General features: G+C 36.8%; 1 protein-coding gene across 1 annotated transcript in view; it reads left to right on the forward strand.

Annotated features, from left to right (window-relative positions):
• The window catches only part of VWA8 (von Willebrand factor A domain containing 8), a gene marked incomplete at both ends in the record, with an annotated part of 383,297 nt that overhangs the window by 232,538 nt on the left and 130,949 nt on the right, over positions 1-19,810 (forward strand). Inside the window, 5 exons of the mRNA XM_080688771.1 lie at positions 4,210-4,318; positions 6,321-6,459; positions 9,372-9,571; positions 18,275-18,385; positions 19,724-19,788. Coding sequence (XP_080544897.1) covers positions 4,210-4,318; positions 6,321-6,459; positions 9,372-9,571; positions 18,275-18,385; positions 19,724-19,788 — 624 coding nt within the window. The remainder of the gene's footprint in view (positions 1-4,209; positions 4,319-6,320; positions 6,460-9,371; positions 9,572-18,274; positions 18,386-19,723; positions 19,789-19,810) is intronic.

Consider the following 19,810-nt stretch of genomic DNA (forward strand, 5'->3'; position numbering starts at 1 on the left):
TTCAATATTTTCTAAAATATTCTATGAAAATCTTCTATGAACTCAGTTGGACAACCTGACAGCTTTCACCACAGGTTAGATTTAAGACATCAGGAATGAGTGAAGCCTGCTAAAATTGGAATCTCTCTTTTTCTTCTCAAAGATGGTAGTAATTGTTGAGTTTCAGAGTCTGTGGAACTACCCCAAAGGGTTCTATTATTCCCGTGAAAATTAGTAGTTCTTGTGGTAAGGAAATGTTTGAGGAATTGTTGATAATAGGTATGTCAACAACTTCCAATTGCATAATGCCCCTAGAAAGATCCAAATCTTTTTCATGTGTTTTCTTTCATATTCCAGAAATAGTATTGGCAAAGGTTCAGAGGAGGCAGAAGTTTGCCAGAACATGCTCTTTAAAACCCCAGCTCACCTCTTTATGGAAGCAGCTTGAGACAAATCCCTTGTATGTCATTCAGAATATGCAACTTGACATTTCTGTCCATATGCATCATGTGATGAATTGCATATGTGTATAAAAAAAACTTTTTTCCTCTCTGTATCTTGCTCAAATACATAATTTGACCTGAGTCAGAATTTTAATATTCACCTTTCTTTTAGTTAGAACTCTTACTTCCAGTTCCTTATTATTATTTCCACAAGGGATTAAGAAACACCACAACATGCGAATTGTAATAAATCATTGTTTTTAAAAAGCATAGATTTGTGAATGACACTGAAAGTTTAAAAAAAAAAAAGCAATGCTATTTATAGGCTACTTAGTCCATCCTCCTCTCCCCTTAAAATCAAATCCAGACATTATTCTAGCTAGAACTTTAACATAGTTAAGCAATACAAGTGACAGGATCTTGAGACCATGGAAAATACCATTATTGTTTCAATCAAGTCAGAAATAAAAAATTAAGTATGGTCAGAGTTGGATGACAGATTTCAGTAATGAAACATAAGGCCTTTTGCTAACTGGTTATTAGTTTAGAGTTACCCCCAAATTAACATTATGTTTCAAATTCCAAAGCTTGCTCATATACCCAAGTGTCATGCTTCCCCCTTCCCCTGACTACTGACATACTAAAGGGGAGAAAGTTAGGAATGGTCAAATTTTTCTGCAACTTATTGGGAGGGCTTAGTAAAAAGAAATAAATGAGGGAGTGTAGTTTCCTTCGGATGGCCAGCCTGCTGTCCACAGTAAGTGACTAGAGACAAACACTTCATGTGACTGAGGAACGGGATGGAGTCAGTTTGGTTGTGCAACTCTAGAATACCCAGCATAAATGTCTAAGTTACAGCTGTCCTTGCCAATAGCATCTTGTTCTGTGGTTCCAGAATAGATTCTATATGGAGTACCTGAAGGTCCTTCCCATACTCTGCCAACCAAACAGCCAGTGCTATTTTTATATAGAGCCAGGCAGCCTGTAATTTCCATGACTGTTATTTAGAATGAGCTGGCAAGTTCAAAACAGACTTTATGAACATTCTTAGCATTGTAAGTAAAAACTGAAAGTTGAGTAGAGTATCTTTTTCTCAAGTGGATGAAGAGTTTATTTTATTTTGTTTTGTTTCATAAAAGTATCAATGGATACATTAGACCAGTTTTTTTTTTTTTTAAGTGCTGAGGATCAAACCTAAGGCCTTGTGTATATTAGGCAAGTGCTTTACCACTGAGCTGCATCTCCAGTCCTACATCCATGTTTTAGGCAGGGTATCAACCAAGGATCATTTTTATTAAGCAACTTTTTGCATATAATTTTATTTCTGGATATGAAATGATTCTATTGTCTTCAAAGAGCCAATTTGGGATTTATTTATAGCTTCTTTTTGTATGCTTTAATAAAGCACGCCTGTCTATCAGGAAATCTATTCTACTGATAAGTATAGATATATTTTTTCTTATTACTTGTTTTTATTCCAAGGCACCAAGGTAATGCAAGGCCTTTAACCTACCACCAACACTTCTCTCTTCTTACTTCCTTGATCTTCACAAACTCCAAGCCATAATGAACTTTGCAGATTCCAAATTAAAAAAAAAAAATACTGAGAAATTAGCTGAAATTTCCCTTCCCAAACTTGCATATTTGGTTAATAAAAGAACAAGAACTAAAACATAGCTGTCATTTCATTTTATTATACTATATCTTTTATGCTAAAGGAAAATTAATATCTCCTTCCTTTTCTCTTTGTATACCTGGAGACATAATTTTCCTTTGGTGAATTTAGGAGAGAAAGTGAAGACTGCACTTCATTTTCTCAAGGAGAGAGAGAGATTCCTATCTAGGAGATATTTTAAAGATCTGCCCTGTTGACATGGAGATGCATTTTTATTATATTCCAAAGAGAGCACAATTACAGTAAATCCACTAGTTCAGCACCACCACCACCCCACTTTTTCCCAGTAAAAAAAGATAAAAGTGAGCCAGGCATGGTAGCGCCCACTTGTAATCCCAGCACTCAGGAGGCTGAGACCAGAGGATCGCAGTTCACAAACAGCCTCAGCTACTTAGTGAGGCCCTCTGCAACTTAGTGAGATCTTGTTTTCAAAATAAAGAATAAAAAACAGGACAGGAGGTGTAGCTTGGATGTTGAATGCCCCATCTTCAGACCTGCAAAAAAAAAAAAAACAAGTGGGTCACCAATCAGTATAATTGTCTAGGTACTTAAATATTTGTTTGTTTTTGGTGGTACTGGGAATGGAACCCACGGGCTTTCAACCTCTGGGCTATACTCCCAGACCTATTTTATATTTTATTTGGAAACAGGGTCTCACTAAGTTGCTGGGAGCCTCCCTAAGTAGCCGAGGCTGGCTTCAAACCTGTGCAGTCATCCTGTCTCCGCCTCCCAAGTGCTGGGATTACAAGCGTACACCACCACACCCGGCCTTAAATGTATTTTGAATGACAGATGCCAAAGTATGTCTCTTTGAGTGGCAGGTGTCATATGACTTAAGAGAAGTTCAATGTAAATTTCTTTTTCTTTCCTCTTATGTCAAACATTAGCATTTCAAGGAAACAAAAAGTAACCTAACCGAGAGAGGCTGGCAAGGAAAATATCTCAGTGGACATGACTTAATACACAAATTCATCTGAGACAAATACCGTTCTGAGTACTGGAAGGTGGGGAGGAGGAGGGAATAGGTTGGGACCTGAAGGGAGGCTGAATGAGTACTACACACCAATAAAAAAATTAAATAAATAAGTAAAAAGGAGACAAAAGGCACCACAATATTTAGTTCCTTATTTTATGAAAAAAATCAAGTCTTACAGATCTTATTAAACATACGGAAATACTATGTTGGACTACTTCTTTGCTGAAAATGGAATGATTTCTAAATATATATGTACTCATTTAATAATCATTAAACTCATCCTAACGACTTATAAATTTGTAGCCATTTGCCTGGTTTTTCTAAAGAACTAAAACTCTGAATCTTTTTTTTTTCTTGCCTTAACTAATCATAGAATAAGAAATTTCTAAAACGTTAAATAATAAATCAGTAGTTTTTCTTTTAAAGATTCAAATGAAAGATAGTATGATTAAGAAGTGAAGACTTTATTCTTATACTTTAGTTTTATACTTTACCTTTGCCATATTTGCTTTGATAAATTACTTTATTTAGAAATTGCTTCAATAAAATAAACAGAATGATGCCATTAGAAGTCAGGATAGTAGCTCCCTTGATGGGAATGGCCAGGAAAAGTGGTCCCAAGAGGGTTTCCAGTGCTCACATTTCTGATGTAGGTTATATATCAATTCAAAATAGAAAAATTAAGATGCCAAAATAAAGTCTATAAAACTTCACCCTTTGCATCTTACATACATGGGCCTAGTAATATTGCATACTACTTATTACTTGATTCCAAAGTTAAAAGATTAGACTGAAAATTTTTATAGATTAATTCCCTGTACTCTACTGGAAATTTTGATATAACTAAATATTTTAACAATTCTAGGAAAAAATGTATATATTAATTTAAAGTATTTATCATTAAGGTAAAAATCAGATAGAACCTTGCCTTCTGAGTTTCTGAAATGTGATATCTTTTTCATTTTAATATATGTTCTAAATATGATTTTATGTGCTACCTTTTAATAAAATGAAATATAAAGTACTTCTAAGTATTGTTCAAATTTATTTGTGTGGTTGATAATAGTTGCCTCATTATTTTATCTTATAACTTGGAAAAAAGAAAAAATGCTTACTTTTCCAATCATCCTTGACAGGTTGCCTCTTCCAGAGCAGACATTCATGGGCTACTGGACAATTGGCCAGGCAAGAAATGGAATGCAAAAGCTCCTGTGTCCAGCAGAAACTCATCATATTGACATAAAGGTTGAGATCTTTATTATTTCCTCTTAGAATATTAAGTCTTCTGTAGCTTCCGGGGAGAAAAATCAATACAATCTCAGAAATGACTAAATGACTCATTTTGATACATATTTTTTAAGCTTCTGCTCTAAGTTTCAAATCTGTCTGGCTTCCAAGGAACTCAATGTGGACAATTCTTAATGTCCAGACAGAATTTATAAGGGTTAATCTGTATTTCAGGGTAGATCAGTCAGTAGGTATGTTGTGTATTTTCCTAGGACAGTTACTTTGTGACATTTGTCTTTATTTTGTGCTTGCTAACAAGGCTAAAACTTTGTACCTTTTAAATTTTCTGCCTGTTTTTAGCCACACATTGTTGATTGATACTGTCTTCATATAAAAAGGTAATGGAAAAGGGAGTATTAGTCAGTAGATTCAATTAAAATCTCTTTAGGTTTGCCGGGCGTGATGGCGCACGCTTGTAATCCCAGTGCTTGGGAAGTGGAGACAGGAGGATCGCGCAGGTTTGAAGCCAGCCTCGTTGGCTTAAGAGACCCTGTTTCCAAATAAAAATATAAAAATGGGTCTGGGAGTATGGCCCAGAGGTAGAAGGTAGAAAAAAAATTCTCCTTAGGTTTTCAGGCAGGAAGGGGTTTAGCATGGAAAATAAGGTGCTGGTAAAATCATTAGAAAGGGCAGGAGATAGAGCCGTCAGAAGACCACACTGGGCTTACAGTTTCAAGGGCAGTATTTGTGCAACTGTTCATCCCTGCTGCTGAGGGCTGTGCGGCAAAGTGGAGTCAGCACACTTTTTCTGTAAATGGCCAAAAGTAAATATTGTAAGCTTTGTGGTCACACAGATTCTATTGCAGCTACTCAACTCTACCATCATAATGCAAAAGCGGCCATGGCGATACATAAACAAATGGATGTGGTTGTGTTCCACTAAAATTTTATTTACAAAAACAGGCAGTGGGTCAGACGTAGCCTGCAGGCTGTCATTTGTCAAGCCCTACAACAGAGCGTAGAATCTCTCTGCTCATATTTTCAGAGCTTCCTTGTCTGCTGTGGCAACAGGAAGATGCTCGCTATCTTTCTTCTGCCTTCCAGAAGTGTTTAATTGGCAGAACCTAAATCGCTTCCAAAACTTTTCTCAAGAGAGTGTGAGGAATACAGTTTTGTGAGGAATACAGTTTTCAGTATTCCAGCCCCAGAGATAAGGACCAGATAGGAGGGGAGGGTACATTATGCCAAAATGTAGCCCAAATATTTTTGATTAATCAAGGAGTGTAGGGCATGCAAATCATTTAAATGTTAGGTACATCTATAGAGTCCTTCCAGGACGTGACATCTAAGTACCCACTACTAATCTTCATACCTTTATCAAATGAATTCTTCTGCTTATGTTTCCATTGAATTATTATCACCATGTGTTCACAATGCTCTCTACTTTTCACAAGTAACAATGATAATTATTGGTAAATTTAGGATGGCTTTTTTTTACTTCAAAATTCATCTTTTTTCTTATTATATTTAAATGACCTTTTATTTAATGGTTGTATTTCAATATTTAAATTGTATTTAAATACAACCATTAGGTTTCTGTATAAAATATAAAAATCAGTTTTTACAATGGAAATATATTAGGATCTGGTTCATTAATTTCTAAATCATTTGCCGGATTTGGACAACTCTAGGTCACGACATTCAGAGTTCAAACAGGCCTCTTGGCTTAGCAAGGAATGAAGTAATGAGAAAGGCTATGGGATTTTACATCTGGTATATTTTGTGAGTTAAAACAAAAGAAAGTGAGAAATTAAATAAGATGGCACATATGGAAGCATTTATAAATGCAAGTGTATGGAATTGTTGCTGTTATAAGTTCTATGCCAGAAGATGAAATGAGAGGGAACATATCAAAATATTAAATGCTTGAATATCAGTTCTATATTTTGGAAGAACTTTGGCTTTTCTACATTTTGGTGAATATACCAGTTTCTTACCTCATATAACTACTTTATCGTAGGGCCCAGTGCTTATAAACATAGAGGAGTATCCAATAGAAAGACAGGAAGAACGATCCCTGAACTTTACTGAAGAATGTGCATCCTGGAGGTTACCACTGGATGAAGTTAATTTAATCTGCGACATTGCTACATTACATGGTAGGTCTGATTGCTCTACTAATCTTTCATTCCAGCATTGGTTCTTTAAAAAAGAGAGAGATCAAATTAATCTCTATACATCAAGAAACCTGATAGACTCAGTGGCAGTCATTCTGAGAATGTACAGCAATTGTATGTAATTCAGAACTAATTTCCTCTAACAGCCTAACAAAATTCTATTGTAGAATCCACATAAGCACTGCTGAGTTAGTATGCATATGTCTGTTTCTCATTACAGTTGTAGCACAGAGTTAAACACACCCAGGCGTGTGCTAAAAATAGAAGGGAAAAAGAAAAAAGAGAAACACTGGATTTTTTTTTCTTTTTATTAATTTTTTTTTTTTTTTGGCTGAGATTCCAGTTTGGTGATTGCATGAACCACAAAGGCAGGGCCAGAGTGATTTGCAGGCATTAAACTTTTCATCATAAAAAATGGCAAATAAAGAACAGGAATTGTTGGCATGTACATTTTTGGACAGTTGCCATTGCCTACTGATTCATGCAGTGGGCCCTGGGTACCTTTTGGCAGAAGCTCTTCAACTGATGTCAGTTACTACAGGACAGAAACAGGCAAGGGGAGGGGAGAATCTCTCCAACTTGATGAAGATGGTAATTGTCAAGGCAAAGAATTAGTATCTTGGTTTTGTACCTGTAAATTCTATGGATAGACAGGCATGGTGGCGCACGCTTGTAATCCCCGCGCTTGGGAGGCGGAGACAGGAGGATCGCGCAGGTTCGAAGCCAGCGGTGCTGGCGTAAGAGACCCTGTTTCAAAAATATAAAATAGGTCTGGGAGTGTAGCCCGGAGGAAGAAGGGCTTCCAGGAACCCCAGTACCACAAAAAAAAAAAAAAAAAATTCTATGGATACTATCTATTCCCCAAATCAGCTGATTTGAATGAAAGAATGGCTTTAAATATTCATAGGGTTTTTTTGTTGTTTGTTTTGATAGAAGATTGGTACTCTCGTTAAAATATTTTACATCACTAACAAATAGAAAATCTGAGATTCAGTGGATAAAATTTGAACTTTTGACCTTATCTCCTATTTAGAAATCATGCACAACTGCTCCGTGACCCTCTGCCCATCCCTATGGCAGGCAGTAAGTCACTTGTAGCACTTTCTCACTGGACCTGGTCCTGGTCAGTTTCTTAGTTCTCAACAGCATGCCAGGCAGCTCCTGCCAGTTGGTCAGAGGTGACCAAAGGAATGTAACTCATTTGCTGTCCCTAATGTAATTTAACCTTATTTCAGTATTACCCATCAGTATTTGCAAATCAGAATTTTTACGTTTATTTCATGGTGTTTTTGTGTATGTATATGCTTTACCTATTCTGCATTTGTGAGAGAAAAGAGCATTTTCTTGGGTTAGAGTTGGAGTATTTATGTATTTATGTCTTTGAGCCAAAGACCAAATGACACAACATCTGCAATGCAAGAGAATAAGTAATATGTTTATTAAGTACATTTCTGTCAACATTCTTACTGTATTCCCCATACTTTGCAGGAAGGTTCTCAGTAATGTTAAGTTGAACTCGTGTTTATAATGGAAGCATTGAAAAAGGTCCATGAATTAAAAATTCAATGATTCTATCTGATACTCAGAACTGTAATAAATAGTTCACATTGTCTCCAAATAATATATGTCTTCTTTAGCCTTCCTTTGATGACTGTTTCTTATCAATCTTATTTATTTAAATTTACTGTCTTTCTATATATTTGTAATATATATAATATTGATACAATATTATACATATGCACTAGTATAAATATGGCATACACAATGTGGTCCAGATTTTCTAGGATAGTTTCAAATTTAAGTATGTCTCATTGTCATATTTGCAGCTAAATTTGGGGCTACGAAAATATGGCCACTGCCCAATAGATGCCTGGATGACAGGTGATACCAAGGGCATTTATTAGATAAGAGCAATGGGACCCCTCGCCTCAATGTGTTCACATAAGAAATTATGAGGGAGCTCATTCTGAGCCTGGTTACTCTGACGGAGGACCTCAGAGGATGCAGCCTTGGCATCTCTTGGGAGCTTGTAAAGAGCAGAATCAGAAATCCAACCACAAGCTCCCCAAATCAGAACCTGCATCTTCATTAGTTCCCCAGGTGATTCACAGACACCTGAAACTTGAAGAAGCACTGACATAAAATTCAGAAAATGCACCTTGGCAAGTACTCAGGTTGAAAAGGTAGAGATTTTATAAGAAATACTGAAATGTGGATAAAAGTTTAGAAGATTCACAGGGCTAAGCTTTTAAAAAGTTGAATTATTCATCTCTAGCAGGAAAATCCTACATATCTAGTAACTACCTAGAAATGAAAGATCAGCAGGTAAAAGATGTTGGTGAGTTGTTGTCATCCTGAAACAACAGGCCTTCACTGAAGCACAAGGAAGACTTCCCAACATTGAGTGTTGATAACTGTTTAATGGTGTTCTCATGAGATATCATGGATTCTCATGGGAGCAAATAGAACTCATTCCTGGAAAAAGTCAGGTGTAGTGGCACATGCTTGTAATCCCTGTACTTGGGAGACTGAGACAGGAGGATTGCAGGTTTGTGGCCAGCCTCAGCTATTTAGTGAGGCCCTCTACAACTTAGTGAGACAGGGCTGGAGATGTAGCTTGGAGGTAGAATGCCCCTAGGTTCAATCCCCAGTACCACACCAAAAAAAAAAAAAAAAAAAAACTAATTTTCTGGAATAGTTGGGTATGACCAGCTACCTTTAGAGTAGGAACCAAGTTGCTTTGTATATTCTTTTCAGCCTAATCAATCCATCTGTGAAGGATCAACTGTTTTCAACTCTGTACTCAACCCCATGGTTCAGTTTTCAGTAGACCTCTTAACTGGTCAGAGAACCTGTTGCAAAACACTAAATTAATATCTTTTTTGTCATTTCAGAAAATGGGGAAAATACCCTGTACGTAGCTACATGCAATCCTGTTTCCTTATACTTTATGAATCTGACTGGGAAAAGTGGCTTCTTTGTGGACTTTTTTGACTTCTTCTCGAGAAACGCCAGTGGAGTTTGGCACCCATTTGTAACAGTGGCACCACTGGGAAGTCCCCTCAAAGGTCAAGTTATTCTCCACGAGGAGCAGGTAATGCACACCAGGCTGCTCAGGAATCGCAAGGTTTGGAAAAGTGACCTATGGGAGGAAAAGTCAGGAGTGATTTGTAACCAATAACTGAGAACACATGCTTTTGTTAAGATCAAAGAGAGGAGTTTGAGGACAGGTCAAGGGTTTTATTTTGTCACTTATGCCAAGGTGGGCTATTCTTTGCCTCTCTTTAGTGACAGCAATGGAGCTTGTGAGTCTGGAAACAGGTTAGTCAGGTTTTTCAGTGTTGCTGCTATTGGCATTTAGAACCAGATGATTCTGTCATGAAGACTGCACTCTCTTTGGAGAGACAGACTGAAAACAAGTAAACAAACAAATAAAACATGTCAGTTTCAGGTAGTGAAAAGTGCCACACAGAAATAGGATAATGTCTGAGAAGATGATGGAGATGGAGTAAGAAGAGTTGAGAGTGTGAGTAGTATTAACAAGAGCACTGAGACATCACCTCTGAGAAGGTGACATTTTATATTAGACCTAAATGACATTCTTTCTGTAGACATAGCCACATAAATGCACTACATGGAATACACTGAGGTCCTGTAATCTAATGGTGTTTAAGTTCCACCCATCGCTTCTATGGAATTAGTGCACTAAGATTGCACTAAGAAGTCTGAATGCCCAGATTCAGGCCAAAAACAATTCCAAACATGCTGTCTATCAAAAAGCTAGGCTATGTTTCAATTGGCAAAAATTCTAAAGGTCTAGTTAATCTGTACTATACCTACATAAAGATGTCTCTTGTTTTTGTTTATCTATTATTTGCCTAATATTTACTAAGTATTGAACTAGGCAGAATATTCATTCTATAGTATATATCATGAGTCTACTATTAGATATACTGCAATAAGCAAGACAACAAAAATTCTCATCATCAAAAGTGATGCAGGATTCTCATCATCAAAAGTTCCTGCATAATTAGTGCAACCACTTTGGAAAACAGTATGGAGAATCCTTAGAAGGATGGGAACAAATCTATCATTTGATCCAGCAATACCACTTCTGGGTATCTACCCAAAACAAAGGAAACCAAACTACCAAACTAATGCATGGGTATCTATGTTCATAGCTGCACAATTCACTATAGCCAATGTATGGAACCAGCCAAGATGTCCATCAACAGATGAATGGATTACAAAACTGTGGGATATGTACACAATGGAATTTTACTCAGCCATTAAAAGAAACTCAGTTACATCATTTTCAGGGAAATGGATGGAACTGGAGAACATTATGCTAAGTGAGATTAGTCAGTCACAAAAAATAAGAAATCAGATGCTTTCCCTAATATGTGAGAGCTAAGGCGAAATGGGTCATAGGAGGTACACTAGATGAAAAAGGAAATCCTATAGAGGAGCAAACAAGACAACCTAAAGGAGGAGAAAGGAGGGGGGAAGAAGGAAAATCTCTAAAACACACAATATACTTAAACATATCGAAGTCAAGCACTAAGCCAAGCAAGGGAAGGAGGGATGGGGAGCGAGTGGGGTGGGAGGGGAGGGGTTAAATCAGCGATGTGTACATGTATGTACACACAAGTTTTTTACCCAATATGATGTATGAATATAATGCACCAATAAAAAATTAAAAATTTTTTCTAAAGTTCCTGCATATTCTGGTGCAGGAAGATAGACAATAAGCAAAATAAGTAATTCAGTTACATCTTAGGTTAGAAAGTGAGAAGCAAGATGGAGTAAGATTGCCATTTAAAATAAAGTAGGCACTGCTTGCCTAATTGAAAGGGTGGTATTTAAACAGAGATATGATGGCGTTGAGGAAATACATATCTGAAAGAGAGCTCCAGGCAAAAGGAATCATAGTACCTCTTCATCTTTGAAGAAGTGTGTTGGGAGCAGGGAGTGTAACTCAGTCAATAGAGCACTCTCCTAGTATGCATGAGTCCTGGGTTCAGTCCCCAAGCCTGGTGTTCCATCCCCAGCACTACTAGAAAAAGGATATAAAAAAGATAAGGTGTATAGTGGGGAAGACTGGCTAAGAAGGAAAGTAAGAAGAAGCAAGGTAAAGAGGTTATTCAGTGATTGGGGGCAGAGATGAGGTAGAGAGGAAAGTGGGAAGGAAGTAGGTGCATAGAGTCTTGTAGGCCATGAAAGGTGCCAGACCCTGACTATGAGTGAAAGGGGGGACGTTGAAGATGTATGAGCAGAGGAGAGTAGGATCTGACCCATGTTTAAATACTGTCTCTGGTTAGTCTGTGGTGAATAATCAATAGGTGTCAAAGCAGAATGAGGGAAACTAGTTAAGAGATTTTTTTTTTTTTTTGCAATGATCCAAACAAGAGATAATGGTGGTTTGGAGGAAGATAAAGGTCATCAAGAATGATAAATTGTAGATAAATTTTAGAGGCAGAACCACCAAGATTTTTAAACAGAGCAGATATATGGGGTGAAAAGAAGTAAAAGACAACTTCTAGATTTAGGACCTCTGCGTCTTGCATGAAGTTGTCATTAGTTGAGATGAAGAAGGAATTAATATAAGAGGGATCCTCAGATGACATTTGATTAAATTTCAGGTGTCTGTTAAACATCTTAATAAATGATGATACTGGAGGATGACAGAGAGGTCAGAACTGGTTATATAAATTTGGAAGTCATTGGAATATAAGTGTTATTTAAGCCATGAGACTCCAAGTAGTAACCTAGGAGTAAATATACATGGAGAAAAGTCCAAGCACTAAGCGTGGAACAACAAAATATTAAGATATTAAAATATTAAGATATTAAGAAGATTAAAAAGAGTCAACAGCCAGGGTTGAGGATGAAGGAGCGACCACTGCAGTAGTTGAATAAACCAAGGGGTGAGGAATCCTCAAAGACTTGGAGTGAAAATCCCAAGGAGAAAGAATGATGATAATGTGTCAAGAGATTACAAGCACTGTCCCCTGTTGTTCTCCCAACTGCCCAGGGAGGTAGCTGTTAGCCATACTTATATCTGAGAAAGCCAGGCTCAGAGTTTAACCTTCCCCGCAAATACATAGTAAGGCTGAGATACAAACCAAATTAAATCAAGACACCAGAATTGAACTTTACCCACTGTCTCACTCACTACAGATACTTGGGGGAGGAATTCTGTAGCATGAGAAATTAAAACAAATACATAATAGGAAGATATTAAAGAAATGCAGCATTTTTACCTGTATTTTAAGATCAAAGTGCTACTTTTAGACTGTACTTCATTGAGAGGCATACACTGAACAAATAACATGTCAGTAGTTTACTCAAGAAAATAAATCAACTTTAATTTTAGTCCTTGCCTAAACTGTTATCATAAATTCTGAGTTGTTTTTTTCTGGTTTTATTTTCTTAGGGTTTTTTTTTCTACTTTCATTTTCTACCAAAGCAGAGTTCAGTCACATCCAGAAACTGCTTATGAAAGTTTGTGTCCAGCAAGTTGGAATAGGATTTTACTTTATAGGTTTTCAACCAAGTATCAATGCCAAAGAGAGGGGTGGGGAGGGAGCTGAGAAGCTCACCAAGTGCTGTGTGCATGTCTGCCACTCTCACGGTGAATTACATTATAATGTGAGACTATAGTGCACCAATAAAAGTATATAAAAAAGAAATTGAAAGCCGGGCGTGGTGGCGGATGCTTGTAATCCCAGCATTTGGGAGGCTGAGACTAGAGGATCACAGTTCACAGACAGCCTCCGCTACTTAGTGAGGCCCTCTGCAACTTTAGTGAGACCCTGTTTCAAATATAGAATAAAAAATAGGGCAGAGGGTGTAGCTCAGAGGTATAATGTCCCTGGGTTCCATCCCAGACCCGCAAAATAATTAAATAAATAACATTTTAAAAGAAATTTTAAAAATAAATAAACTGGCCAAATTTTATCCACAAAAATCCCCAAATATCAAATGCCATTGTTTTGAATCCTGTAGCCAGAAGAATCTTTCACTAAAAGCACATGATATTGATTTTTAATTCAGCAAGCCAATCAAATTTGAGTGAGAATTAAAATTTGGAGCATTTAATTCAAACAATCCCACCAGATTTTCAATTGTCAAAATTTACTGCCAAACTTAAAGTACAAGATTTTTAGGTTCTCCACAAATGTTGTGTTTTCTCAAAAGATCCAGTCATTTAGCAACATTATTGATTAATACTCTGTTCAATGACAATGACTTTCATCAAAGGAGATATTCTTTCATTGTAAAGCTGTAATTGGCTTCCACTGCCTTTCCATTTAACCAAGTTCAGCAGGTTTTCAGGACGCCGGGTGGTCACCCTGAGCAGACACGCAGTGTCTTAATGCTCCCACTCCACCTGTCCTCCAAATTGCCCCATCTTTTCCCAGAGAGGAGCTGAGCTGTCTGTTTGATAAGACAGGCCTGATGTTGGATTGTTGATTCTGTATGAACAGCACACAGCTGTGAAATTTAACAACTGATAAATACTCCTAGAGGAATAGAAAAGAATGGGCTGCCATCAGTTCCTTCTTTCTCATTCTTCTCTAACTGAACACGAAGCTGCAATATCATACGGCCATGAATTCACCTATTCCTTGTCTTCTTAAAATAAAGCTTCGCTACACATGCACTCCCCAGGTGAGTTTAAGAAATTGTGCAAAAATTCCTCACTAAGCCAGTCGTGGTGGTGCACGCTTGTAATCCTAACATTTGGGAGGCTGGGACAGGAGGATTGCACAATTCTGAAGCCAGCCTCAGCTACTTCGTGAAGCCCTTTGCAACTCAGTGAGACCCTGTTTCAAAATGAAGAATAAAAAAATAGGGCTGGAGGTGTTGCTCAGAGGTAGAATGCCTCTGGATTCCATTCCCAGTACCGAAAAAAAAAAAAAAATCCTCACTAAACTGGTCGTGGTGGTGCACACTTATAATCCCACTACCTGGGAGGCTGAGACAGGAGGATCTGGATTCAGGTTCTTGGCCATTCTTAGCTACTTAGTAAAGCCCTCTGCAACTTAGTAAAAAAATAGGGCTGGGGGTATAGCTTGGAAGCAGCATGCCCTGGGGTTCCATCCCTAGATTTAAAAAAAAAAAAATTCTAACTAAAATAAAATAATAAATGAGGAAAGGGAAACTTTGCTATGCCTAAAAATAAAAACTCTCCCCTCCCCCAGCCCCATGAGATTATTTATTACATCTGCACAGAGTTTAGAATTTCAGACTTGGGGACATGGAGGTCATCCAGAGGTTACTTTTCTCCCAGTCAAATACAAACATAATAAAATTGCTCACTTGCTTCTCCTCCCCGGCCTCCTTAAAGGAGCGCCAAAGCCACAGTTACGTGTACTCATGTGTGACGCGAAGTTCTATTTTTAAACTCAGATGGAGTATATCATTAGTCATTTACAGAAGGAAACCATTAAGACCCAAAAGGATGGAGCCACAGAACTTCATGCTGCCCATTGCTTATAAAAAACAATCCTAAAAACAGCAATAGCTGGAAATATAGATGTTCTCTGTCACTTAGAAATATAGCTTTTTCAGTTATTTAAGCCAAGTTCTGAGGACATAAGTTTGAGACCCTAAGAAGGAATACAAATGGAAAACTACACTAACTTATTTTTCTGCTTAATAATATTTCAATCATCTGCTTGTTCTTCCGCTTGATCATTTTGGAAGGAGAATGCTATTTTAGAACCTTATTTTTAAGGTTAATATTATCCCAGATTGTTTAAGTGCTCAGAATTTATGTTAGTGTATGTACATATTTATCACTTGGGCTTTTCCTTTTGGGTAAATAAAAACACTTACTCAAAAGATTTTTAATTTAGCCCACCATTCGGGAGGCTGAGACAGAAGGATCGTTCAAAGACAGCCTCAGCTACTTAGTGAGGCCCTTTGCAACTCAGACCCTGTTTCAAAATAAAGAACAAAATATAGGGCTGGAGGCATAACTCAGAGGTAGAATGCCCCTGGGTTCCATTCCCAGTACTGCAAAAAATAGATAGATAGATAGATAGATAGATTGATTGATTGATTTAGGCAGGTGTGGTGGTGCACGCCTATAATCCCAGTACTTGGGAGGCTGAAACAGGAAGATCACAGGTTTGCTGCCAGCCTCAGCAACTTGTGAGGCCCTCAGCAACTTAATGAGGCCCTGTTTCAAAATAAAGAATAAAATAGGGATAGAGGTGTAGCTTGGAGATAGAATGCCCATACATTCAATTCCCAGTACCACAAAAATATATTTAATTTAGATCAGAGGCTTTGTAAATTTTTTACTTAATATGTTTTCTTAAGAAACAGTCTTTAAATTACCACTGTCTGAGTCTCCCAAGTACTGGGATTACAAGCGTGCACCACCACACCTAGCTATCACTACCATTTTAAGACTTTCAAATGCCATTGAATAATCCTTCTTAAATTAGATGTTAATTTTTTAAAGAATATTTTAACATGCTTTCTTAGTGGAGAATTACATATTATATAAAATGATGCATTGTAATAATGATATTTGTAGAAAATTAAAAGTTTTTGTCAACAAGCTTAGTAAAGATTTTTAATCCAGCTAAGTTTCAGAGTGTATGATGTGAAGTGAACCATGTGTATGTGATACAAATATGATTTTAGTTCTTGATTTTACTTCAACAAAATTAGCATATAAGACAAATTTGAAACCATGCTATAAGGTGATTTGCAGCTGAATTGCTAATTTTTTTGTTTTGTTTTCTGACTAGATTACAGAATAAAGGACAAGGACCATGATTAATTCATGGTTATATTCTCTTCTATGCTTTAAATATAAGCTGCCCGCCGGGCATGGTAGTGCATGCTTGTAATCCCCGTGCCTGGGAGGCGGAGACAGGAGGATCGCATAGGTTCAAAGCTAGCCTCGCTGGCTTAAGAGACCCTGTTTCAAAATAAAAATTTAAAAATGGGTCTGGGAGTGAAGCCTGGAGGTAGAAGGGTTTCCAGGAACCCCAGTACCACAAAAATAAATGAATAAATAAATATAAACTGCCCAATTGACATTTTGAATAATATTTTAATTTCATATTTTATTATTTCTTATATTTTTAAACTGTATTTTAATCCTCTGGATGTTTTGTGACTTTATGTTCCCTAAAGAAAGTACTTGAAATTAAACATTATAGGGGTTGATAACTAGAGGAGCCCATATTAAAACAAGACAAAAACAAGAGAATTATATAACAACAAGGCCTGACAACTTGCAGTTGTAATTTTTTTTGCAAAATTGTTAATCTTCAAGCATCCTTATATATTTACCATCAAAATCTAACTTTTTTGCATCCCTTTAAAATATTTAATCTTTTCTGGCTTTCTCAATTCTCAAGTTCTTATATTTATTTCTGTTCATACATTTCAATGCCTAAGGTTTATTTCTTTTCTTGAGAAAAACATTCCTGCTTACTGAAAGATTATTACTTCATTGCATAGCTGTGATTAATAATGCTAAGGAAACCACATTGGCATATTATTACAGCTTTAGTAATGAAAGTTCTTCAAGCCTACTGAATTTCAAAATAATAAACACTCATTAACTAGGTTCTTGGGATCCTTCATATGTTTTTGCTGCCCCATCTTTATATCATGTACTTATTTTTTATACTGAACCTGGGTATGTGAAAGGATTAATGAGATTTAACTATGCAGGATATAAGAGAGTTTTCAACGGCACATTCTCTAAGTGTAATTTTGATAAAAGTAAACAAACCATAAAAATTATCAATCTCTCTCTCTTTCTTTTTTTTTTTTTTTTTTTTTTTTGCAGTACTGGGGATGGAACCCAGGGGCATTTTCCTTCAAGCTACATCCTCAGCCCCATTTTTTATTATTTATTTTGAAACAGGGTCTCACCAAGTTGCAGAGGGCCTAAGTAGCTAAGGCTGCCAGAGAATCATGATCCTCTTGTCTCCGCCTCCCAGATGCTGGGATTACAAGAGTGTACCACCACACCCAGCTTTGTCAATCTCTTAATTTCCTTGTTACTTTATAATAAAGCAGACTCATGATTCAACTAGCTTATATTTAGAAGAAAATTTAGAAGAATGCAAGTCGAAGAAACAGATGATTACATTGGGTATGGTGGTACACACTTGTAATTCTAGTACTTGGGAGGCTGAGATGGGAGGATCCGGGTTCACAGCCAGGCTCAGCTATTTAGTGAGGCCCTCCACAACTTAGTGAGACCCTATTTCAAAATAAAGAATAAAAAATTGGGTACGGGGTATAGCTTGGAGGTCAAATGCCTCTGGGTTCCAGCCCCAGACCCGCAAAAAAAAAAAAAAAAAAAAAGAAAAAGAAAAAATAGGGCTGTGGATGTAGCTTGGAGGTAGAATGCCCCTGGGTTCCATCCGCAGTCCTGAAAAAAAAAAGAAACAGATGATTTCTTATGTTTATATTATTATATGAATTCCATAGTCACCAAATAACACATATATTTGTAAGCAGTATTTGCCATTATCTTAAAATTTTTAAATCTTCAAGAAAAGATTATATAATTAGAAATATGTTCATAAAACCACTCAAAACTCTAAATTCTCTTAATTTGGTTATATGTCTTCCTAATAACTCATTGGAAATTGAGTGTGTCTTCCTAATAACTCATAAGTTCCAACATTGTTGACTTCCTTTTGGTTTGTCCTTTACTATAACCTCTATCTAGTTGTGACATCACCACTGTGCTGCTTTAAAAAATAATAGTAACAAATCTTGAAATGAACACTGTTTTCTTTATTTCTAGAGCAATGCCATCCTCTTGCTAGATACCACTGGCCGGACTCTTCGTCGTCTCATCCTTCCTTTACAAGAGGTGACATCTAAGAAATCTTCCTGGTGGGGCAAGGAGGAAGGTGTAAGGAATACCTGATTTGTGTCATAAATTGCCAGGGATTTTCTGTAGCTTTCTAACCATAAAGATGCATCCTGCCTGTTCATTTTGGTGTCTTTTTTGTTTTTAACCATAATGCACAAGAGCATTCTCTTATTATGCATTTATGGATTTTACATGTTAGAAATATATAGACAGAGACACACATATAATTGTCAGTATCTTCTCTTGCAATATGTTTTACTGACTTGAAGATTGCCAGGACTGAACTAATGATAATAGAACATTATAAGCTACGTGAGTATGATATTCATAAAAAATTGTTAATCATGAATTTTAGCCTGTTTTAGAATTATGTAGGTATGCTTTGTATTTAGATGATAAAAACATGGTTATGACATCTGATTGTCTCTGTGACATAAATAAAAATTTCAGAATGCTAATTAAATTAATGAGCATGGTAGGCCAACCCAAGAGAATTTTTCCTGCCATCAGATATAGAATAAGGCTTATTCAGTGCTCTGAAAGAAAGCCTTCTTGGGTCTTAAAAGACCGTGAAAAAAAGATTTTTTAAAATGTCACAAATGAGCCAGGCGTGGTGGTGCATGCTTGTAATCCCAGCATTTGGGAGGCTGAGACGGGAGGATCTGAGTTCGCGGACAGCCTCAGCTACTTAGTGAGGCCCTTTGTGATTCAGTGAGACCCTGTTTCAAAATAAAGAATAAAAATCAGTCTGGGAATGTAGCTTGGAGGTAGAATGCCCCTGGGTTCCATACCCAGCACTGCAAAACAAAAAACAAATAAAATAAAATGCCACAAATGAATGCAGGTCTAAGAAACAGATAATTATGTCACGTGTGGTGGTGCACACTTGTAATCCCAGTACTTAGGAGGCTGAGATGGGAGGATCCAGGTTCGCAGGCAGCCTCAGCTACTTAGTGAGGCCCTTCCCAACTTAGTGAGACCCTGTTTTCAAAATAAAGAATAAAAAATAGGGCAGGGGATGTAGCTTGGAGGTAGAATGCCCCTGGGTTCCATCCCCAGTACTGAAAATTACAAAAGAGTAAGGATTATTTCTTATATGTTTATGTTATTATATGAATTCCATATAATAACACATATATTTGTAAACAGTATTTGCCATTATCTTAAAAATTTTATTATAAAAAGATTTTAGCACATAGTTCAAAGTAAATTTTGAAATATGGTTTAACCCATATTCCTTTAAGATTCTTGGAGTACACAAATGGCTTCTTTGAGAATTACATGTTTTACACATTGAAGAACTTTATTTAAGGGAATGCAGCTTAGACATCGCTGCATCTGACACATTTAATGTGAATATTTTGTTTTGTCTTTAAGGAAACTTACAAGATGTGTAAAGAATTTTCGCATAAAAACTGGCTAGTATTCTACAAAGAAAAAGGGTGAGCTCTTCATTTTAGAAGA

Source organism: Muscardinus avellanarius, assembly GCF_963383645.1.
Source record: "Muscardinus avellanarius genome assembly, chromosome: 2".
Lineage (NCBI taxonomy): Eukaryota > Metazoa > Chordata > Mammalia > Rodentia > Gliridae > Muscardinus > Muscardinus avellanarius.